At 33.2% G+C, this 16,639-nt stretch overlaps 1 protein-coding gene across 10 annotated transcripts in view; it reads left to right on the forward strand.

The window, feature by feature from the left end:
- The window catches only part of NBEA (neurobeachin), a 743,003-nt gene that overhangs the window by 286,766 nt on the left and 439,598 nt on the right, over positions 1-16,639 (forward strand). For all 10 annotated transcript variants that reach the window (XM_012465562.2, XM_064361756.1, XM_064361759.1 and 7 more), the window contains one exon: positions 13,056-13,183. In XM_012465562.2, coding sequence (XP_012320985.2) covers positions 13,056-13,183 — 128 coding nt within the window. The remainder of the gene's footprint in view (positions 1-13,055; positions 13,184-16,639) is intronic.

Raw genomic sequence — 16,639 nt, forward strand, 5'->3', positions numbered from 1 at the left:
GATTTATCAAGGTCCTATTCCCAGACAATGCATGGTCCTTCCTTAGTCTAGTTTAACTTAATTTACCCCAGATTTTGCAGATATACATATACATACATGTGTGCATGTTCATCTTAAATTCACACCCTGAAAGTATACTTATTATATTGATAAACATCTGTTTAGATTTAGCCAAATGATTATCATTTTTTGTTGTTCATTCTTTTCTGAATGTCTGACTTCCACCAAGTATCATTTTTCTTCTTCTTAAAGAACACTTCTTAGTATTTGACTTAGTGCAGGTTAGCTTCTCATAAACTTTTAGTTCCTATTTTTCCAAATATCTTTCAAATCCACCTCAATGTTTAAAGGATATTTTTGAACCAACAGAATTCTAGGTTGGCAATTATTTTCCTTTAGTGCTTTGAAAATATCATTTTACTGTCTTTCGGCTTTCTTTCATTCTGTTTTATTTCTTTAATTTTTAGGTTAATTGCTAGTCATATTATTTCTGTTCTTCACTCCAACCCACCTGATGTGTGTTTTAAAGGTGTTCTGTATTTTTGGAGTTGATAAGTTTTACTATGATGTTTTCAAATGCTGTGGATTTCCTTTGTATTTATCCTGCTTAGGGTTTGTAGAGTTTCTGAAATCTGAAGTTTTATCACTTTCATTCAATTTTGAAATTTCCCAGCCATTACCTCTTCAGTATTGCTTGTAACTCATTTTATCCTTTTGTTAGACCTTAACTTACATAACCTCTCTATCTATATCCTTTTCCTCAACCTCTATTTCTCTCTCAATGATTCTGAGTATTTTCTTTTAACTTATATTCTACTTTACTAATTCTCTCTTTAGCTGTGTCAAGTCTTCTCAGTTCTTAATTTCAATTTTTGCAAGTACTAGAATTTCCATTTGCTTTTTATAGTTTAATAGTATCTTCCAATGTCTATCTTATTCAACTGTTTATCTTAGTCTTTAATTTTCTTGAATGTAAATAAGTTACCTAAAAGTCTTTCATTATTTATCAGAGCTACCTCTGTCATCTTGTGTTATTTTTGGTATTCAAGAATATCTTCCTGTCTGCTTATATGTCTTTTCTTGTTATTATTATGTGAAGAAATTATGCAGTATCTGAAAGATTTTAAAGATAATATGAAAGAACAAAGTGATATTTTCTTCCAGAAAAAAAATACATTTTCTTCTGATAAGCATTAGCAATCCTCTGATTCACCAGTTCTTTAGAGTGTAGTTCTGTAGGATCCCAACTTAAATCATAAGGGTTTTTCTATGCTTTTTTTCCTCTTTAGTAGGCTATGAGCTCCAAAAATTTTGTTCAACTTCAGTCATTCAGCTGCTTCTACCAAAACATGTCCATGGGATAAGAGTGGTCCAGACACCAAAATCATCTTCTTAGAATTTTTTCTTCAGGATCATGGTCAAATAATTGATCTTTGTCTGAACTCTCCATTTCTCTCAAGAAGTGTTTTGGTTTGTGTCAAGCTTTTTTAATTGTTCTCAGCAAGAGAATTTGCCTATTACTAAAGGTGGAAATCCACAGTATTTTTATATAGTTATTGTGGTTATGATAGTATATATTTGATGGAGTGTAAATGTTAAAATGGCTTGGTGTTTTTTAAAATCACTGATTTCAGCTGGATTATGTCAGATCCATTCCTTCTGATCCTTAATTATATAATAGAAAAATGTGTAACTTTTTGGTAACTTTTAAGTTGTATAAAGCTCATCCAATTAAACATTTTCAACTTTTTACATGACTTTATTTTAATGAAGGGTTTTGATGTTAATTTTTTTCCTTTCTTTAAACTTATCTATATTTTTATATTTAAAGCAGTTCTGCTTTTTTTAAAAAAAGTCAAACTGACAATTTCTATATTTTAATTGGTTTTTCTACATTATTTGCATTCAGTGTAATTACTTACATGATTTGATTGATATCTACCAATTTGGTAATTGTTTTACAATAAATTGTTACTTTCCATCTGTACTTTATTTTTTCTTCTTTTATGTTCTCTGTTGAATTAATGGAGTATTTTTTATTATTTCATTTTCTCTATAGTATTGTCATATTGTAGACAATATTTCAAACATTTTAAAAATGTTGAAAATAAAAGATAATCTTTTCAAAACATTTTAGGGGCTTCTCTAGGGCTTACAACATAAATTTTTAAATTATCAGAGTCAGTTTTTAATATGATTACACTGTTTACACTGTTGCATGTTTTAATAAAGACATTTGTAACAGTTTATTCCTAATTTCTTTTATACATCCTTTGTGTTAATGTTGTCATACATTTTACTTTTATGTGCTTTATTAAGAAACAGTCTGCCAGGCAGGGTGGTTCATGCCCGTAATCCCAGCACTTTGGGAGGCCAAGGCAGGTGGATCACCTGAGGTCAGGAGTTGGAGACTAGCCTGGCCACCATGGTGAAACCCTATCTCTACTAAAAATACAAAATTAGCCAGGAATGGTGGTGCATGCCTATAATCCCAGCTACTCCAGAGACTGATACAGGAGAATCACTTAGAACCTGGCAGGCAGAGGTTGCAGTGAGCAAAGACGGCACCACTGCACTCCAGCCTGGGCAACAGAGTGAGACTCTGTCTAAAAACAAAACAAAACAAAACAAAAAGACAACACACTGCTATTTTGCTCTGGATAGTGAATTTTATTTTAGAGCAATTAAAAATAAATGCATTTTATAATTTTATTTATCTTTTCTAGCACTCTTGTTTGTATAAATCTGTTTTTGTCTGGTATATTCCTTATACTTTAACTACATTTAAAAGTATTCAGAGTACAAAGTCAGCTACATGAGTTACCTCCATTTTTGTTGTCTAAAAAGGTCTTTATTTACCTATTCGAAAGAATTTTTGGCTTGATATAGAATTGTGGATTTACATATTTTTAAAATGGTTTTGAAAGGGATTGCATCTCATTTCCTCTGTTTGTATGGATTCTAATGAGAATGTCATTCTTATCTTTGTTCTTCTTTCTCGAATGTGTCTTTATTCTCTGAATGCCTTCTTCAGATTTTCTCATTATATTTGGATTTCAGAAGTTTATTATGATATATAATGTATTTACTTATTTACTAAAATTCTACTTGGTGTTTTCTGGGCTTCTCGTATCTATAGTTTTCTGACTTTATTGTTGTTTGAAAGTTCTCACTCAGTATCTCTTCACAAATTTCTTCTGCTCTAGTATGTCTCTGTGTTAGTTTTCTATTGCTAGAATAACAAGTTGCCACAAATTTAGCAGCTTAAATCAGCACTGATTTGTTAATTACATCACAGTTCTGTAGGTTAAGAGTCCAACACTCAGGTCACACTGGGCTAAAATGCAGATATTGGCAGGGGTGCATTTCTTACTGGAGACTCTAGAAGAAAATGTACTTCCAGGCTCACTCAGATTATTAGCACAATTCAGCTCTGTGTGGCTATAGAACACACGGACCTATTTCTTTGCCTGCTGTCAGAGGCTTCCCTTATCTCATCGAACTCTTCTTGCCTGTAGCCCCCTACATTCAGAATTAGTAATAATGCATCCAGTTCTTCTCAAATTTGGGATCTATCTGTTTTCTGCTTATACATATCTTTTCTGCCTTTCTCTTTTGCTGTATTTCTCTAGCCACAGAGTTTTCTGCTTTTAAGACCTCATGTGATTAGACTGAACCTACCTACATAATCTAAGATAATCTTTCTATTTTAATGCCCATAACCTTAATTTCACTTGCAAAATCCTTTTTTGCCGTGTAATATAGCTTAGTCATAGGTGCCAAGGATTATGGTATAGATATCTTCGTTGAGCCATTATTTGGCATACTGCATTTCTCTTTCACATTTATGTAAAGTTTATGTAACTTTTATATAAAGTTACTTGATAGTGTTATATATAAAGTTAATACATTTATATAAAGTTATTTGATACTGTTTAATAGCTCTTGAATGCTCTCATGTACACACTCTCTCCATCTGTATGTATTTTTTTCTTTTTGTTTTAATATTTTATTAATATTTTTTATTAATAATTTTATTGGCCTATCTTCAAATTCACTGAGTCTTTCCTTGGCTTCATTGAGTCTTTTGATAAGCCCATTGAAGGCATATTGTTTCCTTTACAATATTTTTAATGTCTACCATCGTTTCTTCTTTACACCTTCTTCCTTTTGCTGAAATTTTCCATGTTTATGCATGTCATCTGCCTTTTCAGCTATTAACTCTTAACATATTAATCATAGTTATTTATTTTAAATTCTTTTATAGTTCCAACATAGGGTTCATCTGTGATTTTCATTCTATTGGTTTATCTCAGGTTTTTTTTTTTCTTGTTTCTTCATGTATAAGGTAATTTTTAGTTGAAAACTGGACATCATGTATAGGATAGTAGTTAGTCATATGTGTGCTCTAAATGGGTCTGCCTCTCCTTATGCTAGGCCTTTTGTGAGAGAGGTTTAGTCACTTTAGTCTGGAGTTGAGCTGCGTTTATGTTTTCTTGTTGTTTTTGTTACTCTCAGTATACCATGGGCTTTAAATTTCTCTACCTTAATTTTCTGTTTAGTTAGGTGCTAGTTTTTCAGAGTGTCTTACTCACTATTTCTGTTCTACCCTTCATTGTTAGGCTTTTCTGATTAAGAGAGGTTCTCCACACTATAGGCCTTTCTGCAACAGTAGACTATTGTTATCTATTACTGTGTGTTTGTAAGCCTGGTTTTCAAGGGTATGGGGTTCCCTTTTGTCCTGGTCTAGACTCCATTTTAGTCAGGTGCTGTCCTGGATCTTGAAGGTAGGGCTTTTTTAGTGATTTTGTGCATTTCTACATGATTGGGGATCTGTAAATTTCAGGACTCAGAACGTTTCCCTTCCCCTCCCTCAGAGTAGAGAGTTTTTATGTTCTTTTCCTCCATCTGCATTAGGCCTTTTACTGTACCCCAAAAGTGACAGGAGTTGCTGTCTTTCTCTCAAATGCATAAGGCTTCCATTCTTTAGAGGAGATAGGAAGAAGGATCTGGGCAGAACTTTGTGTCTTTTTTGCAGCAATTAATTTTCCCTCCTTTAACCTGGAGCAATGAAGGAAGTTTTCTGCAGTCTTCCATGTTGCCTCCAATTTTTCCTCTGAGTACTGGTTTGGTTTGAATGGAAGAGCCTGAGCATTGTTGCAAACTCTCCTTGTGTCTATAGCTCTGAGGGTTTTATTCTCTTATAGCCCACAAATGGACTTCAGAAATTTCTTTTAAAAAGGAGCTGAATTTTTCTTTTCAGCTTAATGTGTTGCCCAGTGCTACTTCTTCCCATTCTCTGCATCAGATTAGCAAGTTCATGTATCCTGAGTCTTCCTGGAGCTTCCTATCCTCAGATTTCAAGGCTGTTTGGTTGCCTAGAAACTTCAGCTTTCTGATGAGGCCTAACAAAGTTATAATTCTTTAGATTATCTGGCTTTTTCTTGTGATTTTTGTGGGAATGACTCCAGGTTTCTACATCTGAAACAGAAGTCCTCTATTTCATTTTAGAAGTTCAAGTTCTTAATTGATTTTTCAATTTATATATTCAAAAATATTATATGTACTAAATACTATACCATAAAACATTCATTAGCTGCTATTCCAAAAAACAAATTCTTAGATAAAACACTGTATGTAGGTGCTTTACTGGGGAATGTGCTTGATAACACTACCTCTAAATGTCAATGGGAGATTGATCTGAAGGAAAAGTGATGCAATTGTAAGAGAGATTCCAGGCCACTCCATGGGAAAGCTCTGAAATTGAAATGGCTCCAGAGATGTCCTCAATTGAGTCAAAGGACCTGGGTCTTTTTATCTTCTCATTGACCATTGTTTGAATTCACACTGCTCCTAATGAGGGGGCTTACCCTTGGGTGAAGCAGCTCCCTTCTAGGGAGGGATTCAACTGTGTGCCATCACCCCACAGTGCTTTTCGGAACTTTCCAGGCAAAGAGTGTTTCCATCCTCAAAGGGGATCTTGGTGAGACACCACAGCCCCCACTACATTAAAATAGTTTTAAAATATGCTAAATATTTTATTTAGGAGGATAAGTGTTATTATTTCAATTTTCACATCAGTTTTTAAGACACAATTAGCCTTACCTTTTCATCACTAGATTTGTTGTTTGGTTTTAGTTAGATTTATATTCTTGACTTTGTATTTTTATTTTTTACAGTTTTTTTTATTTTGTTTTATTTTTTATGGACTTTATATATTTATAGTTAATTTTTATGCCATTTAAATAGTTGACTGGAAAGAAGGAATTGTTCTACATCAGTTTTTTTTACTTTTGTAATTAGTACACTCTAAAAAACTTTTGTAATTGTCTAAGGGCATCCCCATAAAAGCATTACATAATGGCTATTCACAGAGCTGATCATGGCACACTACAGCCCTGAATTCCTGGGCTCAAGTGATTTTCCTGCCTCAGCTTCCCGAGTTGTTGAGACTACAGATGTGCATAAGTGTACTCACATAGGCATTACATGTCTGAAAACTTGAAAAATGTTTACTTGGAATTTAGTTTACAATATAAAACAGTAAACTTTTTACTTATAAAAATATTCTATTTAGCTTCAATTTCTTAGTCTTCTATAGTTTTATTTACTTTCTTAACCTTTTCATCATGCACTTGAAAATAATTCTGTTTAGGAGTAATAAGGAGAAAATGTCAGTTTTAAATTTATAAGATCATAGAGGAATAAAAGAAGCATTTTTTTTTAAATACAATGTTTTCCCTAGTGACCACAACCTTAGAAAACTATAAATTAATAAAACTGTCAGTAGGTCGTTATGTCACAGGCTTGCAGATTTAGGATACATTTACTTATCAGCTATTTTAGTATGTTAAATTATATTTCCTATTAGAAATTTAGTGACAGCAAACTATTTGAATTCAATGTCAATTCCTAGTCATAGTATGTAGCTGATAATAATTTAACTTTACAATTTATGGTTTTTTTATCATTAGTACTCTCCTTAACCTTTCTTTTCATCTGTGTTTACCTAAACCCAATCAGTTCACTTACTGATGCCCACATTAGGAGAATTCAATTAATAAAAATCTACCATAGAATTCACTAATGTAATAATTTCTTTTCTTTTTTTTTTTTTTTAATTGAAACGGAGTGTCGCACTGTTCTCCTGGCTGCAGTGCAATGGCATGATCTCAGCTCACTGAAACCTCATCCCGTGTTCACGCAATTCTCCTGCCTCAGCCTCCTGAGTAGCTGGCATTATAGGTGCACACCACCACACTCGGCTAATTTTTTGTATTTTTTTAGTAGAGATGGGGTTTTACTATGTTGGCCAGACTGGTCTTGAACTCCTGACCTTCTGATTCACCCACATCAGCTTCCAAAAGTGCTGGGATTGCAGGTGTGAGCCACTGCGCCTGCCCAATAATTTCTTTTAGGTCTGAGTAAATCTTTTAAGTACATTACTTAAGGGTATGTGATTATTTCTTTTTATTTTATGTTTTATTATTATAACTACCCATTTAATATGATTTAAGAAATGAATTTGGAAATTTAAGCACTCTAATCTTTCAAATCTTCCTAATCTTTCAAATTATTGTTTATTGTATTTATGACATTGTGCTAAGGACCTAGGAAAATACAAAAAGTAAATAAAATCCAAAGTAAGTAAAAATTACTTTATGAAGTAGCACAAACATAAGGGAGTTTGTTAAAATAGAGTACACAATATATGTAGGGTCCTAAATAAAAGTATGACTATTATATTTTTCTAGAATTCTAAATTCTAAATTCTAGAATTTATTCCTAAATAAAAGTAGAACTATTATATTTTTATAGAATTCTAAAACATATAACATTAGGAAAAGATCACTTTGTTATGAACTTTGTTTATAGGAGATTTATTTAGACTACAGGAGAGAAAAATCTTACTTTTTTTTTTTTTTACTAATTTGTGTTCTTAAAATTACCATGGCCTTGGATATTTCTTGAGGCCAGTTATACTTGGCAAGATTTGATAATAATTAAGCCATGGGTTTTCATACATTATTTTTCCCATTGATTAATTATATTTTTATTCATATAAATTTCTTAGAATTAACTCTGAATGAGACTTACTTAATACAGGTAAAAGCCAATATGTGATTGCCATTTTTAAAAACCATAATTGTAAGCTCTTGTGTTTTAAGTCACATTGTTTTAATCCAATCATTAGAGCTATAGAATTTCATCTAAAGCCTTATTATTTCCTTGGAATATTTTGTTTTCCTTGAGTTGGTAATCTTGTTAGAGTGCTTTATAATTTCTCAAGTTGCAACAGGAATTTTCTTCATGGAAATAAGCAATTCTTTTTCCTTTTTATGTATTTGTTTTTGATTTATGTAAATTTAAGGAATACAAGTGTAATTTTGATTCATGGATATATCTCGTAGTGGTGAAGTCTGGGCTTTTAGTGTATTCATCACCTGAATGATGTACATGGTACCCATTAAGTAATCTCTTACCTCTCATCCCTGCCTTCCATCCTCCAACCCTTCCAAGTCACCAGCCTCCAGTCTCTATCATTCCTTACTCTATGTCCATCTGTACACATCATTTAGCTTCCACTTAAAAGTGAGAACATGTGGTGTTTGCCTTTCTGTTTGAGTTACTTCACTTAAGAAAATAGTCTCCAGTTCCAGTAATTCAATTCTTTTTCTTAAAAGAGTTTATACTTACTATTAAGAAAAATAGCCAAATTCAAAATAATCATCAATCAAGCATCTTAAATGCATCATTAGTGTGACTTAGAGGGAAAAAGTAGATTGGGGAGAGTAGGATGAGTGGCTTGAAATTGTATGCTTTTCAACCCACATTTGATGAAATTTGTGCTTAGTGCCCAATAACTTAACCAAATATTAAGAAGTTATTATAGTATAAGATTGTAATACTTTCTCAGACTGTGCAGGGTAGATTCCCCTACATAGGAGAATACACCTTTGTATTATTTCTGTGCATAAAATGTCTTTGACTAAATGAATAGTTTTTTGTTTTTGTTTTTTTTTTTTTTGGCAAAATAGGGGTCTTGCTCCATTACCCAGGCTGGAGTGTAGTGGCTTGATCATAGCTCACTGCAGCTTTGACCTCCCTGGGCTCAAGAGATCCTCTTGCCTCAACCTCTTGAGTAGCTAGGATCACAGGTGCCAACCACTATACCTTGCTAATTTTTAAATTTTTGATAGAGACAGGGTCTCACCATGTTGCCCAGGCTGGTCTTGAACTCCTGGGCTCAAGCCATCCTCCTTTGATCTTCCAAAGTGCTGGGATAATAGATGTGATGCACCATGCCCAGCCTAAATGAATGTTTTTTTAAAATGAAAATAAACTTTCAGAGAAAACTGAAAAGTTGCTCTGTAGAATTTTTCCATAAAATCAGCACCTTATGCTAGTTTTTCTTACAAAATAATTTGCTGATGAATACCTGGTTTTCTTCTGGTGGCTGTATGTTCTTTGTATTTTTATTTTTATTTTTTGAGACAGAGTCTCACTCTGTCGCCCAGGCTGGAGTGCAATGGCACAATCTTGGCTCACTGCAACCTCTGCCTCCTGGGTTCAGGCGATTCTTCTGCCTCAGCCTCCCGAGTAGCTGGGACTACAGGCGCGTGCCACCACACCCCTCTAATTTTTTGTGTGTTTTTAGTAGAGACGGGGTTTCACTGTCTTGGCCAGGCTGGTCTCAAACTTCTGACCTCATGATTCAGCTGCCTCGGCCTCCCAAAGTGCTGGGACTACAGGCGTGAGCCACTGTGCCTGACCGCTGTATTTTTATTTTAAGGAGAAAATTTTATTTACTTTTGTAGGACTTAAGGGCATGGGCTTTTCACATCTTAGTGTGCTTTTTATTTTTTACATATTAACAGATAACTGTCTTATATGTGTCTTGGAATTGGGGAAAAAGAGTTTTACATTGTGTATTTCTTTGAGATGAGAATGGAAATAACAAAATGACAATATAGCCACAATGTCTCTTTTTTTGGTATTTTTTTGTAACGAATCTTTATTTTCCAGGTGATAAAGGAGAGTCTTAGGCTGAAGTTTATGTTTGTATTATTTTCTTTGAGAATTTAAATTGTATAACGATGAAGCTAATTTATACAGCATTTATGCCCTTCTTTGAAATACATTGTGGAGGAATCTATAAATAGCAATAATAACAAAAAACTTTTTTTCACTGTAAAAAATTAGGATGAAATTTTTCCATTTAGAATATTTTGTTGTTGTTTGAGAAATCCAGCAGAATTATTTGATAATGGTTTATATACATAAAACTTCTAATCTTTTGCTGAGTAAAATATTGTATTTTTTGTCCCCTATTAGATAATTCAAATTCTCATTGCAGGATGATATGTAAGAGCAACATTTAATATTCTAATAAATTTTATAAGAAAATATTTTCAAAAATAATCTTAATAGGGATTCACTTCCTAAGAAATATCTGTTTTTCTCTATTATCCTTAAGTCAAGGTAACTGGTAATAATGTATATTTATACATACTTACACACAGAAGTAATCAGTTGCTCAGATTAATTGAAGTTTCTGCTTCATATTTAACTTAATCACCAGTAACAGTGTTTTTGTGATTTTGAAGCCTGTAAATCACACAGAAAGTTGTAAAACAGGGGAGAAAGGTCTCAAACTGGGATAAAAAATGTCCCTGGCTTTACCTCAGTAATAGTACATAAAATCCAATAGCTAGGATGCAGACCTCCATGAATCAATATTTTTTCTAAAATAATTTTACTAATTTTAAATAAAAATATTCATACTTATTTAGAATTGAGCATCAGAAACTATTTTATCTAGATTTTTCTCCTTTTAATAGACTCACTTTTACCATTCTTACCATTTCTTAGTAGAGGGAATTAGCTAGAAAGAGCTGTAGGACATGATTCTACAGATTTGAAGGAATTAATGAAATTGCAGATTCAAAAAAGGGTCTCTCTATATTCAGTAACATAACTTACTGTGATTATGCTTATTCAGTGACTTCAGGTAGTCTTTCTTTTTCTCGCTTCTTTGTTAATACTTTCTAAGTGTGTTTCCTGAATCAGCAGCATCAGCATCACTGAGAATTTCTACTTCTAACAAATGCTCACAGTATAAACAGACCTCCTGAATCAGAAACTAGGGTGGGGCTCAGCAGTCTGGTTAAACGGACTCTCCAGGTGATTCTCATCTACACTAAAGCTTGAGAACCCCAGTCTTCAGGAAGTCCTTCCTTTAGAAATTACAGAGTAGGGTAGACTGTGAAATCTCTTAATTTTAGTAAGTCTGCCAAATCCCCCTCAAATCCTTTTTTCTTATGGAAAATTTTTCCTCCCTAATTTTCTAAATATATGTGGCAGTGACCAAACTTGAGTTTTCTCCATGCTTTCTCCTTTCTCTAAAGCTGTTGACACAGATAAAAAGAGACAGAGTTAAACAGAAGTGCTAATGGTAAGGCTTAGAGTGCTCTAAGATTTGAAACTTGGTGTTTCCAATTTAGTATAAAGAAGTCATCTGAGATTATACTCTAATATCTACTTAATAGCTTAAAAAATTTAAAAAGATGCCATAGTTTAGAGTTAAACTTTAGTAATACATGGTGAATTATTTTATGGTTAATTACTTTTTTCTTATTTATATATTTTTGTGACATGTAACAAAATGTTACCTGACATTGTGGCAGAACTTGTATTATTTTGTAACATTGTTTAATTTCTAACTGTACATGTCTTCTGTGCAGAAGAATGTGTGCTCATCTAATATGTTATATTGATTTTGGTTTGGTTAATGTATCAGAATCACATTTTGTGAGAATAAATATGGGTGTGTTTTGTTCAAAGTTGAGTCAAAAAAGTGAACATCATTGACCTCTCACTATGTTCTGGGTACTTTTCTGTGCACTTTACATCCCTTAGCTTATTTAATCCTTACTGTGTAGGTACTGCGATCATCTTCACTTTGCAGATGTAGAAAGCCTAATGACTCCTAAGTTCACCTAGCTAGTATAAGATAGAGCTAGGATTCTAGTCTAAGCAGTCTTACTCCAAAGCACTTATATCTAAGACATATAAGTCTGTTACTATGTTATTCATTCATCTAGGCAGAAATATTTTCCTCATCCTCTTTTTTTTTACATGTACCATTCAAAGTATTTTTAAGAATGTCAAATAAATAGTGCTTTTGTATGGCTATTAACTTAAAATTCAACAATGGGCCGGGCGTGGTGGCTCATGTCTGTAATCCCAGCACTTTGGGAGGCTGACACGGGTGGATCACTTGAGGTCAGGAGTTTGAGACCAGCCTGGCCAGCATGGTGAAAACCCATCTCTACTAAAAATACAAAAAAATTAGCCAGGTGTAGTGGCACATGCCTATAGTCCCAGCTACCTGGGAGGCTGAGGCAGGAGAATGGCTTGAACCTGGGAGGCGGAGGTTGCAGTGAGCCGAGGTTGTGCCTCTGCACTCCAGCCTGGGCGACAGAGCAAGACTCAGTCTCAAAAAAAAAAAAAAATCAACAGTGAACTTTATAAATAATACAGCAGTTTGTAAATACATAGGCTTATGAAACGGAAATTGCCTACTTTGGCAAAGCATTCAACTGTATTACAATGAATTTCAGCTGTTCTCTTATTTGTCCAGATTTCAGTTAATACCTCCTTGAAAGCAAGAGTTAAATTATTTGTAACTGGCATAGTGACCCACATTGTCAGTGTTCAAAATCATTTTCTTTGATGAATAGATGCATAGAGAAGGCATACAAGAACTCATTTACATGACACTCATAGAGCTATGGACAGTCTTTGGCCCTTTCAGGTAGCAGAACCCCAATTCTTTTCCATAGTATAGTAATTCCAATTTAGCTGAAACCTTTCAGTAGCTTTATGACTGTATGTGAAACTGTACAGGGTGTCCCTTATACATGAAACTTGCTATTATTCCATGGACTAGAAAGGACTTTTATGATTTTTAAAGATTTTAATTTAGAAGTAAAGTTTATTTGACATTTTATATTGAATTATATTTATTAGTTTTTATGTCTTAATTTCAACAGCATCACTGCAAAACTTGAAAGAGCTTTAGAAAAAGTTGCTCCTCTTCTTCGTGAAATTTTTGTAGACTTTGCCCCATTCCTATCTCGTACACTTCTTGGCAGTCATGGACAAGAGCTATTGATAGAAGGTATGATTTCTCTCTCTATTCTAATTATTTTAGTTTCCTATAATGTATGTATTAATCATGGCATAATTTGTGCTTCTGGAGGAATATACATTTCCAAAAGAATGTAAAAGTGTTACTTCACAAATTCTAATAAGATATTCAGTATGTTTTCTCTCTTCACTCCTTTTTTTTTTGATAACATGTTTGCATGGTCAATGCCAATAAGAGAACTTTGAAGACGAAGAACATTGAAAAGGTGTCGGAATGGGAGGCTTTGGCCCTTTAATCCATCTGTCAGGGCTGATGTATATCCTCTCATTAAGATAACCTGTTTATTAAGCAGTCATCTCTAAAATTTCCTTCTCACTCTGAGATCCATGCTTCTTTAAGTGATTTTTCTTATTCACATAACATTTGTAGTGTGAGAATTCTTAACTAAGAAGACATTAAAAATCTGGAGAAATACTTAAGTGAGAATTGATGAAGCCGTTTTCAACAGCAGCTTAAATAGAGTAAGGAAGCAAAGAAGATAAATTTATTAGGAGAGTGGCTTTGAAAAATATGGTTAATTGAAATCTTACTTCTTTTTAAAAAGTTTTGTTATATGAATATTTCTGAGCTTCAGAAAGAATTAGCCAACATCAAGATGATCTGTGGGTGATTCAGATAGTCCTGGGATTTAGCATCCTTGTATACCTTTTTTGCTTTTTACTTCCTGTTTACTATAGAAGAAAGAGAGTTTTCCCATTCCCGTTCTATTATTGTCCCAACTGCTTCTATTCGGTGTTTCTATTAGGAAGACTGTGATAGTTAATGACTCAGCATCTGGTCGCTGACTTTGAATCCTAGTTCAACTACTTTCTTAGCTTGTGGCCTTTGTGAATTACTTAGCCACTTTGTATCTTAGTTTCCTTTCTATAAATTGGAGTCAATGATAGCACGTCAGGGTTCTTGTGAAGATTAAGTTATATAATGCATTTGAAGCTCTTAGAATATTGTCACATAATGTCTGACAATATTCTTCTCAGGTTTCCAAAAGTACTGAATTCCTTCTGTGCTAAGTCCTATGTAATGTACTTTTGATATGTTAGTAAATAGACAAAGATCCTTGTCTTCAGATGGAGCATATATTCTAGCAAGGACACACAATCAATAAGCATTAAACAAAATGAATAATTAAATTACATAGCATGTTAGAAGATAGTGAATGTTTTGTAAAAGGATAAATACAACACAGAGAATTGGGATTACAGAATGGCAAGGTTAGGTTGCAGTTTAAAGAGAGTGGTCAATTTTAAATAAGCCTCATGGTAAAAGTTACATTTGAGCAAAAACTGAAAGGAGGTACATCATTAGAAGAGGAGCATTCATTGCAGAGAAAATAGTACATTTGGCCTAAAACAAGGATAGAAGGACATTCTTGGTATGATCTACCAACAGGAAAAATGCCAGTCTCATATGAACCAGAAGGAGAGTAGTTGAATATCAGGGCCAGAGAGGTAATGGGTTCTTTGGCTTTAATGAGTGTGGTGTGGGGAGGCTGCTGACATTGAGTAGGGATGTCATTCTGGATGCTACTGTCATCATTATTATACTCCTACCTACAAAGTGAAATATAAAATGCTCTGAAGAATGGGATTCTGAGAAGAACCATGCTAATTTAAAGCAGGCCCAATATGAACTTTAAAAGTTCTTAGAAACTTAAAAACTCTTCCTTGACCACAGATTTTGTCTATAAGTTAAATAGCTTTGTTCTAGTTGTGTATCATTGATTACACAAAATTATGTATTCATTGATTCATTCAAAACAGAAGAAACATTCCTTATGGAGCTTGTAGTCTAATGAGCAAAGAGACATAAAAACCAAGAATTAAAATTAAATAGAATATGTACTATAATGAAAGTATATGCAAGATACAGAGGGCAGTGAGTCCAGATGGCCTACTGACCACTTGCAGGCATGTATTCTTCTAACTGGGTCAGTAGGTAATTATGTATACCTGGTCTTACTCCTGCAGCTCTAAAGCCACTTTCTCATCTTTACGAGGACACACATGTTTGAAAGGGTTATGTTCCCTGCTTCTGTTTAACTGTTGTAACAGCAAAACTCAGTCTTCTGAATTCCAGACATAGTTGAAGTTACCTAGTGTAGACATCTAAACCAGAAACTCCATGGATACCTCAAACTCTGTTTATCCAAAATTTGTTTTCCCTCAAATTACTTTTTCTCCTAAATTTATTTTGTCACTAGCATTACTATTAATGCACACATTTGAGGTGAAAAGTTTATTTTTCTTTAGATTTTTTCTCCTTCAACTTCAGTATTTACAATTACTTAGGGAGAATTAGTAATTTTCAAAAACAATGTTTAGAGGCTAGTTCTTCATATATTATTAACATTACAAATATTATATGAAGCCATGTATAAAAACCTTCCATAGTAGCCTAAATATTATGTTAGCTAAAAGTGATGGTATCATAGTTATGGATTCTAAAAGGTACCAGGTTATCAGTTGGTCCTTCTTGACTTTCTTTTTTTGCTTTTAATTCTTTGGATTTCCTGTAGTTTGATGCTATTAAGGAGCAGGAATGCTGGTTATTGATATTTTTATTTTCATGCTTTTCTGTAACGTGTCGCTTTATTAAAATAAAGAAGTTGAGTAAACATCATTAAAAAAACAAATCTTAAATGTTTCCTCATTCCCTACAAGACAAAAGCATTTTATTTTTTCTATACCTATCTATATCTTTTCCTAAAATGATTTGATAGATTTTACAGAAATGTCTAAATACTGACCAAAGACATAATAAACAAGGAATAAAGTTAATCATGTAATAATATTAGTAGTGACTCTTGTACTGTTATTAAAACTAATACACAATTAAATTGTGTATTAAGTGTAATTAAAACAGACACAAATTCTGTACAAATGTTCTAGCAGCCAGAGCAAAGGCAAAATTATGTTAAGTTATAAGACTCGTGTTACTGGTTCCTAAGTGGCAGTTTGTGGCAATTTTATGTTAACTACTCTGTACTGGACAATCAGGAACCCCTGTGTGTAGCCACTTTCCAGAATCTTCCATGGCCACACATTCAGATTGGTTTCTTATTTCTTCTCATCAGTGCACAGAGAAAAATGACTGAGTAATTGAGAGCTATTTTTCTTGAGCTTCTCTATTTACCTCAAATATTCTGAATTGAGTATAAAGAACATTAAGAATATGCTTTCATTGTTTTCAGTGTATCCAGGTGAACTCGGATTTTTAAAAACGTGACTATGCTACAAATGAAATACTGGAACAAGTTAGATATTAAAAAGTTAATTTTGTGTTTCCCTGTTATATCTTATAACTTTCTACATTTAAAAAATTTTAATACATCCTACTTTTTAAACTATATTGATGTAATATTTATGTCTTTCTTTGCTGATGTTAAAATGACTTTTCTTTATAAAATGATGATAGCAAATGGTAGAT

The sequence above is a fragment of the Aotus nancymaae genome, unplaced genomic scaffold (genome assembly GCF_030222135.1).
Source record: "Aotus nancymaae isolate 86718 unplaced genomic scaffold, 86718_ANA_hifiasm-v0.15.2.pri h1tg000043l, whole genome shotgun sequence".
In the NCBI taxonomy this organism is placed as follows: Eukaryota; Metazoa; Chordata; class Mammalia; order Primates; family Aotidae; genus Aotus; species Aotus nancymaae.